The 12,429-nt window shown below is 44.9% G+C and overlaps 1 protein-coding gene across 1 annotated transcript; it reads left to right on the forward strand.

Annotated features, from left to right (window-relative positions):
• The first annotated feature begins 6,419 nt into the window (after positions 1 to 6,419).
• Positions 6,420 to 12,065, forward strand: LOC120061523 (RNA-binding protein 15-like). The gene has a single exon (XM_039011427.1). The coding sequence runs from the start codon at positions 6,552 to 6,554 to the stop codon at positions 9,144 to 9,146; it is 2,595 nt and encodes an 864-aa protein (XP_038867355.1). The 5' UTR covers positions 6,420 to 6,551; the 3' UTR covers positions 9,147 to 12,065.
• Positions 12,066 to 12,429: the final 364 nt, after the last annotated feature.

Consider the following 12,429-nt stretch of genomic DNA (forward strand, 5'->3'; position numbering starts at 1 on the left):
AATTCAATTAATTGGACATGATTTGGAAAGGCGCACAACTGTCTATATAAGCTCCCACAGTCGACAGTGCATGTCAGAACAAAATCCAAGCCATGAGGTCGAAGGAATTGTCCGTAGAGCTCAAAGAAAGGATTGTGTCGAGGCACAGATCTGGGAAAACATCTTCACTACTGTACTTTTGGTAATGTACGGTATGTTTGTGGAACATTTTACAAATTTATAAAAAAATGAAAAGCTGAAATTTCTTGGGTCAATAGGTATTCAACACTTTTTTTATGGCAAGTCTGAATAAGTTCAGGAGGAAATATTTGGTTAACAAGTCACATAAGTTTACTCTGTGTGCAATAATAGTGTTTAACATGATTTTTTAATGACTACCTCATCTCTGTACCCCACACATACAAATATCTGTAAGGTCCCTCAGTCGAGCAGTGAACTTCAAACACAGATTCAACCACAAAGACCAGGGAGGTTTTCCATTGCCTCGCAAAGTAGGTCACCTATTGGTAGATGGGTTAAATTTTTTAAAAGCAGACATTGAATATCCCTTTGAGCATGGTGAAGTTGTTAATTACATTTTGGATGGTGTATCAATACACCAAGCCAGTCACTAGAAAGATATAGAAGTCCTTCCTAACTCAGTTGCCGGAGAGGAAGGAAACCACTCAGGGATTTCACTATGAGGCCAATGGTGACTTTAAAACAGTTACAGAGTTTAATGGCTTTAATAGGAGAAAACTGTAGATTAATCAACAACATTGTAGTTACTCCACAATAATAACCTAATTGACAGAGTGAAAAGAATGAAGCCTGTACAGAATAAAAAATATTCCTACACAACATCCAGGACTATAAGAGCGGTCTGTCCGTTGAGGTGTGCTGAGGGAGGAGCTCTATGTGTGTGTGTGTGTGTGTGTATGTAGCAGTATAGCTGGCCTCACATCAAGAGGCCTTTGGATGGCACCCCATGCATCAGTTTAAAGTGGTAGGCCTATTAATGAAAACCTAACTGAGCGACTGCACTATGCCATTGATGATGAAGTGTAGGGCGGCTATCAGGCATCCCTCCAAAGTCCCCGCTCCGTATTGAGAATGCAGGGTCTACCTAGTTCACATCTGGCAGCAGAGAGGGTAAACGCCAAACTCAAATGAATGATGAGCTATGTCTCACTGAAGAAATTGGGGTTATAATTCCCTGGTCGTTTCTTCCTTTTTTTTATCACAAGGAGTATTTTATGGAGAGGGGATGAATTACTGTATACTGATAGGCCCTTGACTTGACACAGTGGTGGTGTGGCATGATTTTCCACATTACATATGGGTTTCAATGACCCAGGGAAAGCCTTCATGGGTTATTGTGACTCATGTAGACAATGGCCGAACGTGCACAAAGATGTTGGATTTCAGATATGACATCATTGTTTTCAACATATCCAAATAGTTTTTAAACTACGGCATGGTTCAATGCGCCAATAAATCCTCACAATCCACTTTACTTTTTATTTTTCATTAGCGGTGTCTTGGGAGCTAATATTGGGATCATGTATACTGTGATAATGACCCATACAAAAAAAATGTAATGGCGAGCAATGTATAAGAAGGGATTGGTTGTAAATGCATGGCTTTGTCATTTTATACACCACCGTTATTGGAGTCTCCTTAGACCAGAGGGAAGAGTGCCCCCTACTGGCCCTCCAACAACACGTCCAGCAGCATCTGGTCTCCCATCCAAGGATCGAACATGAACCAACCCTGCAGGGCAGTTTAGCTTCAGAGGCAAACAAGCCAGCAGTAGGATGCAGCAGGATGGTGTGGCTGCTGGCTACTATTGATTGGAGGAAGATGAAGATAACTACATGCTCTTTCTGTGCGTAATGTCTTCTCATCATTGGCTGGTGCTGCTTTGAAATGTAGAGTTGCGTGGCACCACCCCATCTGGTAAACATGACTAGATGGTAAACATGACAAGATGGTAAACATGACAAGATGATGAACATGACAAGATGCTCAATACGTGTCAGCTAGCCATACCGGACAATCTGGGCGATTTTTTTTTGGTAATGCATCTTTTCTGGGTTTAAATGATTTACAGTGAAAGACAGATCCTTCAAAGCTACTTTGCTTCCCCAGGTGGTTAGATTGCTATGGGCAAATATTTGGTGCTCTCTCTCTTCCTCCCATCCTCCCTTCCCTCTCGTTACTCCAGTACTATGACAGCAATGCTGGAACAAATTAGATGCCAGCCAGTCCCCTCCCGGCCTCCCCTGATCTGTGCCTTGTTTTGTGTAAGCCGACATGTGGTTTCAATAGAGGAGCTGAGCAGAGTAGAGGGAGTGAAAAGCAAACCTGTCAGAGACACTTTCCACACCCACATACAGCCTTCAAATTCCAGCCAGACCCTAGGAGACAGCCGCAGCGCCATATTCATTAGGCACCAAATGGAAGAAAGCAGACGGCAACAGGGAGGGACGACTACCTGGACTTGTGCAATAAGAAATGCACATTTTCATTTTCTGTTTCAGACTGTTTTAAAACATTTTCCCTTGTGCGTCCCAATGAATACACCCCGGCACTCACTCTCCAGCTGCAGGAGCCCAAGCACTGATTAAACCTCAGATTAAGTGGAAGAGATAAGAGGAGCCTTCAGAACAGAGCAGAAACTAAGGAGACGGATGAATGGCCTGTGGAAAACAAGCAGAGGAAATAGTGTACCGGTTTATAGGCCTCCGACTCACAATGAATGAGTCATGTGGTCTCTCAAAGTAACCTTTACTGTAATGTTTAAAGGTGAGGTATCAGACTCTCAATATAGAGGTGTTAAACTATAAAACAGACAGAGTTAACATTACATAGGATGATGCAGTGAAATTGACATGTAAAATGTGTCATTACATTGCTTTACTTCAGGCGATTGTAAAAACGCCAGTCAGTATAGTGAGTACTATAAATGTTTCGTATTAAAATGACAGTAGTTCATCATCTGTCCCTATTCATTGCAAAATATTCTGGAGACAAGATGACTCAACATTTCTCTAAAGCCTGGTCAGTCAGAGTGAAAATGAACTATTTTAACCGGAAAATAGTGTGTAGAGCTCATTGAATTAGCTACTTAAGTTGCATTCCAAGTAAGCTCAGGAGTACAGGAGCTAGTGTCTCTTAACTCAGTAAACCAGGCTAAAATATGCAGGCCTACCCTGCGTTGCTGTTTATCATTAGTGCAACAGAGTCATCCATCAAAAACACCATAGAGCGGAAAATGGCTTAGGTCCTAGGTGTGCGACAAACGTTCCTCATCCATGTCCGACACACACACACACACACACACACACACACACACACACACACACACACACACACACACACACACACACACACACACACACACACACACACACACACACACACACACACACACAGGCTCTTTATTCGGGGTCATTGGGTGAGGGCTGTCACTGGCGCCTGTACATACATATATTAACCTCATTACCCAAAGAAATACCTCTGAACGTGTCATTAAATCTGCAAAGCTGTCGTCCGACCGTAGTTTCAAGAAGTACACCAAGCTTTTGATCTATGCCACAGACGTACCTTGACTGCCCTGAATCATAAACTAGTGATGCCGTGTCTGTGCTGCTATTCTGAACTCTCACATCAGGCTCATGATCAGGCATCTAAGCCACAGGAGGCTGCTGAGGGGAGGAAAGCTCATGGAGTGATTGGAATGGCATCAAACATACAGAAACCATGTGTTTAATGTGTTCAATACCATTCCATTCAATACTGTTCCAGCCATTCCATTCAAGCCCGTCCTCCCCCAATTAACTGCTGTGATCTAGGCCAGGAATCATTAAGCATCGCAGATTAGGAGTGCAGATCTAGGATCAGTTCAGCATTATTATCTTTTGAGATAAAAAAATTAAGAATAAAATCATAAAATATAAGACCAGGGGGAACTGATCCTATATCAGCAATCATACTCTGAGACGCTTGATGTGATTAATCGGCATTAACAGTTTTGTACCTATAAGCTCATAATTGGCAGCATGCTGTGTAGGCCTAAAGGGCCCTACTGTAACTGTCAACATGAGAGGTAATAGAATTAAGGTGAGAGAGAGAGAGCTCAGCATTAAGTGTCAGGTTGCTTTGGGTTTTATTTCAAAGGAGCGAGAAGAAAGGGTAGAATATATTTAGCAGCTGATCTGAAGGGAGGAGGGGTGAAGTTAATACCTAGTTAAGACTTACTAGGTATCAAAAAACACTGCTATCAAAACATTGAACATCTCATTACAAAATCATTGGAATTAATATGGCATTGGTCCCCCCCCCCCCCCCCCCCCCCCCCCCTTCGCTGCTTTAACAGCCTGCACTCTTCTGGGAAGGCTTTCCACTAGATGTTGGAACATTGCTGCGGGGACTTGCTTCCATTCAGCCATAAGAGCATTAGTGAGGTCGGACACTAATGTAGTAAGGCGATTAGGCCTGGCTCGCAGTCGGCGTACCAATTCATCCCAAAGGTGTGTGATGGGGTTGAGGTCAGGGTTCTGTGCAGGTCAGTCAAGTTCTTCCACACCGATCTAGACAAACCATTTCTGTGCACGGGGGCATTGTCATACATAAACAGGAAAGGGCTTTCCCCAAACTGTTGCCACAAAATTGGAAGCACAGAATCGTCTACAATGTCATTGTATGATGTAGCGTTAAGATTTCCCTTCACTGGAACTAAGGCGCCTAGCCCAAACCATTAAAAACAGCCCTAGACCATTATTCCTCCTCCACCAAACTTTACAGTTGGCACTATGCATTCGGGCAGGTAGTGTTCTCCTGCCGTCCGCTAAACCCAGATCCATCTGTTGAACTGCCAGATGGTGAAGTGTGATTCATCACTCCAGAGAACATGTTTACAGAGTCCAATGGCTGCGAGCTTTACACCACTCCAGCCGACGCTTGGCATTGCACATGGTGATTTTAGGCTTGTGTGTGGCTGCTCGGCCATGGAAACCCATTTCCTGCAGCTCCCAATGAACAATTATTGTGCTGACATTGCTTCAAGCGGCAGTTTGGAACTTGGTAGTGAGTGTTGCACCCGAGGAAAGACGATTTTTACGCTCTATGCGCTTCAGCACTCAGCGGCCCCGTTCTGTGAGCTGTGTGGCCTACCACTGAGCCGTTGTTGCTCCTAGAAGTTTCCACTTCACAATAACAGCACTTACAGTTGACTGGGACAGCTCTAGCAGGGCAGGAATTTGACAAACTGACTCATTGGAAAGGTGGCATCCTATGATGGTGCCACATTGAAAGTCACTGAGCTCTTATTTTTATTTAACCTTTATTTAACTAGGCAAGTCAGTTAAGAACAAATTCTTATTTACAATGACGTCCTACCCTGACCAAACCCTCCCCTAACCCAGACAACGCTGGGACAATTGTGTACCGCCTTATGGGACTCCTGATCACGGCCGGTTGTGATACAGCCCAGGATCGAACCAGTTTCTGTAGTGACACCTCTAGCACTGAGATGCAGTGCCTTAGACCGCTGCACCACTTGGGAGCGAATTACGGACAATTCTACTGCCAATATTTGTCTATGTAGATTGCATGGCCGTCCGCTCGATTTTATACACCTGTCAGCAACGGGTGTGGCTGAAATAGCTGAATCCACTAATTTGAAGGGGTGTCCACATACTTTTGGTCCTGTAGTGTATGACAATCTTGAAAAAACAAACATTGATAACCAGTTAACACATAGGCCTGCCTACTTAGTACAATCGACCCCATCCCAAGGGGAAACACTGACCAAAACTAAGGTTCCTACCCTGTCACATACAGGCCGATATAGGCCTACTGAGACTCATATTGGCTGTCTTATAAACATTTTGACCAAAATCACTTTAAGTATATTCTGAAAAACATAACACATACAGTAGTTAATGTATTTGCTTATCAAGCCGCTACTGCATGGTTACAAGTAAGTTTTAGTATGCTACTCAGATGGCACCATCATGTGGAGAGATTGCAAAAGTACAGCTTTAGACAGAGAAAATTGGAAATAAAAATAAAAAATGTAAATTTTCTAACCCCACTGAAATAGTTTTATACAATTCATTAAAAAAAACTCTCACAATGCATGCCTTTTAAAAACCTAGCGCAACATAGAATGGTGTTGTATTCTTACTTTACTCAGTGTTTTACAAATAATGTGTAGTACACTTTATTATGATCAATAATACTAGTTATTTAAAAACATAGATAACTAAATATAAAACGCATGGTTGTATGCTAAACAACTTTTAACCAAAATAAATACTGTTCGAGTTTCTGTTATTTCTGATTTGACTGACATCCACTGTAAACACGGTGGTTGTTTTCCACACAGTTTTCAGTCCAATCAGCTCGAAGGGGCGGGCTCTGACAGAATTCTAGACAAAATGGCGGATGTTGTTGATTTGCGGCAGGGTCAGTGATAATCGGAGTTCGCCTTTTCACTGATTTACTGCAAGACATTATACAGAAAGAACATAAGAAGAGCCATAATCGTTGTATGGTGAGCTGCAATGAAAGGCAAAGAAAGGTCACCGATTAAAAAGCGTTCTCGTGTTTTGGATGATATCCGAGACAGGGGAGGAGGCCACCCGCCCAGCAAGAAAACGAGGGCTATCTCGGTTTCCAGTGGGAGTAATAATGGAAATAGCTCGACTAAAAGTGACGGGGGATCTACGAGAAGGAGTGTGTTGGGTGACAAGAGAGGCCGGGATTTTGATGGACATGTATCGAGTCGAACCGGTGGGAGTAACCATAGCTATCCCGTTGCTGCTACTACCTCTATCGGTAAGAACCACAACCTGGGTTTGACACTCGATTTAGCCGCGGCAAGGACTAATGCTCGCGGCGAGCGTGTTCCGCCTCCACCCAACAACGAGAGTGAGTACAAAACTCTCAAAATCAGTGAACTGGGCACCCAGTTGAGCGATGAAGACATAGAAGACGGACTTTTCCACGAATTCAAAAAATTCGGGGACGTGAGTGTCAAAATAAGCCGCAGCAACGACGAGAGAATTGCGTTTGTCAACTTCAGAAAGCCCGAGGATGCCAGAGCAGCTAAACATGCACGGGGCAGGTTAGTACTTTATGACCGACCTCTGAAAATCGATGCAGTGTACATTGACAGGAGGAGAAGCCGTTCTCCAGTTGAGCGAGTTGACAGAGACCCATATGTTGGAGCCCCAGGCCACAGACACTTGCACACCCAGAGACCCCTCTCCCCATCTGTGCTTGGATACAGAGACTACAGACTACAGCAGCTGGCCCTTGGGCGCCTCCCTCCTCCCCCACCTCCTCCTTTGCCCAGAGACCTAGAGCGGGAGAGGGAGTTTGCCCTGTTTGAAGCCAGGGTGCGCCCAGTTCCAGCTTTCATTGCAGAGAGAGCTTCTGCTTTCCGTGAGGAGGATTTTATCTCCCCAGAGGATGACCAAAGAGCAAACAGAACGTTGTTTCTGGGCAACTTGGACATCACTGTCACAGAGACGGACCTGAGGCGGGCCTTCGACAGGTTTGGGTTGATAACAGAGGTGGATATAAAGCCCACACGGGGACAGACCAGCACATACGGGTTCCTCAAGTTTGAGAATCTCGACATGGCCCACCGCGCCAAACTCACCATGTCTGGGAAGATAGTGGGCCGTAACCCCATAAAGATTGGCTATGGTAAGGCCACCCCCACCACACGCTTATGGGTGGGTGGGCTCGGACCCTGGGTCCCCCTAGCAGCATTGGCCAGAGAGTTTGACCGCTTTGGTACAATAAGGACCATTGACTACAGAAAGGGGGACACCTGGGCTTATATACAGTACGAGAGCCTTGATGCTGCTCAGGCTGCGTGCACTCACATGCGTGGCTTCCCTCTGGGGGGGCCCGAGAGGAGACTCAGGGTGGACTTTGCAGACACAGAGCACCACTACCAGCAGCAGTTCCTTCAGCCTCTTCCTCTACCCCCCTTCGACATGGTGGCAGACGCTTTCATCCACCGCGCCATAGCTGAGCCCCTGAGGGACAGGGAAAGGACTCCACCGCTGCTCCACTTCAGAGAGAGAGAGCTGGGCTTCCCCGGGGCCGAGTGGCCCCCCACCCCGGCTATGCGTGAGCGGGTACGTCCCGGGACCTTTGAGCCGCTGGAGCGGGACCGGCGGCCGGGAGGGAGGGAGCCCTGGTCTCTGGAGCGAGAGCTGGCGGGGCGCGGCTGCGACCCAAGACGGAAACGACACCTTATGGATGACAGTCGCCATCTTGAAGTCTCTCCTGACAGCACTGACCGCACGGCACGCCGACACCGAGGGGGCCCATCCCCAGATGGTAGCCCCAACGGGGGCCGCTTCAGTGACTCAGAGCGTACCCCTCGTGGCGATGACAGACCCTCCCCTGGACGAGACCGTCGCCTCAGTCTGGAGCATCCTGGCGGGGGGGACAGGAGACTAAAGAGCCAGGGGAGTCTTGCCGAAAGAGGGGCCTCCAGCAGTGGCCTCTCATCCTCAGCAGGGGAGCGGAAACGTAAAGCCGGCGACAGCAGCAGCAAAGGACCTGGAGCTAAGAGGGATCGCTCCTCAGACCAGGGTGGTTCTAAAGGTAGTCAGTCATCCAAGCTTAGCCTGGCCTGGCACGGCATGCTCCTCCTAAAGAACAGCAACTTCCCCGCCAACATGCACCTCCTGGAGGGTCACCAGGGCGTGGCCAAGGACCTCCTTGTCGACGGCCCCACAGGGAGACAGGTGGGGGAGCTCAAGATCACCCAGCGTCTCCGCCTCGACCAGCCCAAGCTGGACGAGGTCTCCAGACGCATCAAAGCGGCCGGCCCCGGCGGCTATGCCGTCCTCCTGGCGGTTCCCGGTTCCGGCGGCGAGGAGGTGTCGTCGACGGACCCGGCGGCTTCAACACAGCGTCCTCTCCGAAATCTGGTGTCCTACCTGAAACAGAAGCAAGCAGCCGGAGTCATCAGCCTGCCGGTTGGAGGCAGCCGGGATAAGGACCACCAGGGTGTTCTCCACGCGTTCCCTCCCTGTGAGTTCTCACAGCAGTTCATTGATGTCTCGGCTAAAGCTCTGGCCAAAACCGATGAGGACTATCTGGTGATGGTCGTGGTGCGAGGTCCATCATAACTACAATCAGATAGAGGAAGCAAAACATCAATGATATTGTAAAAAAGAAAGAAAACTACTATTGCATGCTGTGTGTTGAGTTCTGCCTCATGGGGTTGCTACTAGAGAGTAGGGTTATGGGGGGGGGATAGGCTATGTCACTATTTTTTCCACCAAAATAAGTATAGAATTTGCCCCTGAAAGTCAACAGATGTGTAATTTTGGAACCCTGTTTTATAAAGGGTGTGATCATTTCTAGCCAACATATGCAGAAACAATTCAGCTGGAGTATTATAAAAGGGGGACATTCTATGAATAAAATGAAAAATCTACTGTAAATTTAAAATGAGGTATAATGGCCCCTTTTTCGTTTTCATTTAGGAAAACTTGAACCAACCGCTGTTTGTAAAAGTTGAAACTTCTCTCTAAGATTTGCTCTGTTGTTAGTGTTTGGTTGTATTATGTATACGTTATACTACTTAATGCTTATTACAATCAGTTGGTGTCATTTAAAGTGAATTATATATTTTTAGCAAAATATTCACCTCAAAACCCTTTGTTCACTAACCATTTCTTTATTCTAAATGTCACATTTTGAGAAAGATACCATCAGGCCCTGTTTGACTGGTATGGTGAGCGTATAAATCATTCCGTTTGTATTTCTCATAAATGATTGGGGACATTAATGTTGGGATATGTCCTTACCGCCTTCCATATTGATCAAATGGACTTACTGTCTTTCTCTAATACATGAACATGTTCCAAACCTAGAAATCTGAATGTACCTATGCACGGTAGGCTATCTGGTGTTCGGTTACACCTGGTGTTTTACCATGTATAACTGGTTTGGTTACACCTGGTGTTTTACCATGTGTAACTGGTTCCGTTACACCTGGTATTTTACCCTGTGTAACTGGTTCGGTTACACCTGGTGTCTTACCATGTATAACTGGTTTGGTTACACCTGGTGTCTTACCCTGTGTAACTGGTTCGGTTACACCTGGTGTCTTACCCTGTGTAACTGGTTCGGTTACACCTGGTATTTTACCATGTGTAATTGGTTCGGTTACACCTGGTGTCTTACCCTGTGTAACTGGTTCGGTTACACCTGGTGTTTTACCATGTATAACTGGTTCGGTTACACCTGGTGTCTTACCATGTATAACTAGTTCGGTTACACCTGGTGTTTTACCCTGTGTAATTGGTTCGGTTACACCTGGTGTTTTACCATGTATAACTTGTTCGGTTACACCTGGTGTTTTACCATGTATAACTAGTTCGGTTACACCTGGTGTTTTAACCTGTGTAATTGGTTCGGTTACACCTGGTGTCTTACCATGTATAACTAGTTCGGTTACACCTGGTGTTTTACCATGTATAACTAGTTCGGTTACACCTGGTGTTTTAACCTGTGTAATTGGTTCGGTTACACCTGGTGTCTTACCATGTATAACTGGTTCGGTTACACCTGGTGTTTTACCCTGTATAACTTGTTCGGTTACACCTGGTGTTTTACCATGTATAACTAGTTCGGTTACACCTGGTGTTTTAACCTGTGTAATTGGTTCGGTTACACCTGGTGTTTTACCCTGTGTAATTGGTTCGGTCACACCTGGTGTCTTACCATGTATAACTAGTTCGGTTACACCTGGTGTTTTACCATGTGTAATTGGTTCGGTCACACCTGGTGTCTTACCATGTATAACTAGTTCGCTTACACCTGGTGTTTTACCCTGTGTAATTGGTTCGGTTACACCTGAAAATCCTGTGTGTTCAAGGAATGGTTAATTGAACACTACAAAGTGGGTTGTGACAAAATATGTAAAGGAGGTTGAAACACCCATACATGGGTTTTAGTTGCTGAGTGTAAATTCCTAACTTGGCTGTGGTGTAGCTTAAATACAGTGTGTTCAATCGGTTTCCAAATGTGTTTTAATGTTTAAGCGACACTCCAGTAATATTTGGGCATATTGAGAGGCTGAATGAGGAATTTAGAAGTGATTTTTGCCCAGCTAATATAGATGGGTCCATCAATGCAATGAAGCGACAAACAAATAGCCTACTAAGAGAGATGCTAAGGGTAGATTTTATTGTGTACATTGTCTTTAGCACCACTTGACCCGTGGTAGTACGTTGTGACCTATAACCTTTGACCTATAATGCGTGATAAGATTACACTAGAGACAAAAACAGACTTTTATTTGTTGGTCCGGTTTCATTCAATCAATATGCCAATGTTTGTCGCCAAGTTTTTCTGAATATGACAATATTTTAATGGTAATTGCTAACAAATGATATACAGTAATCCTAATAATCAATAAGTAAAAAGGTATTCAATATATAAACTGATCATTTAATTTTGGGGGGGGGGGGGTTGTATGTTTTTTTAAGTTGTAGTGCTATTATTTTGTAGTATTTTTTTTTAACCACAGTTTTCCCCTTTGTCAGCCAACAGTTAGATTTTTGAGACCTATATTTATAGCCTACTGTTGGTACCATTATATGACTGTTGCTTTAAAAAAACAAAAAAACGAAACTGAGTTGTAGTTCTAACATGAGGTTGGTTTAGTTTTATCTGTTGACAAAATTGTCTGAGAAAAAAAATATGTATTTGTCTCCCAAGTTCACTGCCTCAATTGTGGACTTTTTATGGCTTAAAACCTTTACAGGAAACTCTGAAGAGAAGGAAACTAATTAGTATTTGTTACGTTTTCACTGAGAAAGGCAGCTTTTAAGTTGTGTGTCATTTTGTGTTGTGTTTTAAGTGGAATAATAGGACCCTCTCGCTTTGTGCTTCTGTACCTGATTTCATTGGGAAGACAAGAAATGGAAAATCCTCTTCCCACACTCGTCTTACTGCCAAGTTGTTTAACACTCAAGAGAGAAAGTGCATTTACGCACTTATTTGTCCTCCAAATATCAATAAATTGTTTCATTTGAGGGAAACCTGTTTCTGCCCTGGAAATGAATTGAACAGAGGGAACTGCTCTGACTACCCCGTCTGTTGTGTTTCCAAACAGGAATTGTTTATCACTTTGAATTGTTGCACAAGAGAAGGGAACCAAACACCTCTTTGCTGATTGTTAGAGACTAGGAGAGAGACCTCTGTTTGTTCGCTGATGATCGCCTGTGTGTGTTCTCTTATACACACCTTTCAGGAGCTGTTGGTTATCGGTTTAGCTAACAGGAGCTGTTCAGGAGTTGTTGCTAATTAATAGCATACCTTTTGACCCCAGTGCCTTTTTTACCCCTCCAGGGCCGGGCTCCGCATGTTAGTCCTACTGCCCTAGCAGGTGAACCCAGT

The sequence above is a fragment of the Salvelinus namaycush genome, chromosome 16 (genome assembly GCF_016432855.1).
Source record: "Salvelinus namaycush isolate Seneca chromosome 16, SaNama_1.0, whole genome shotgun sequence".
Taxonomy (NCBI): Eukaryota; Metazoa; Chordata; class Actinopteri; order Salmoniformes; family Salmonidae; genus Salvelinus; species Salvelinus namaycush.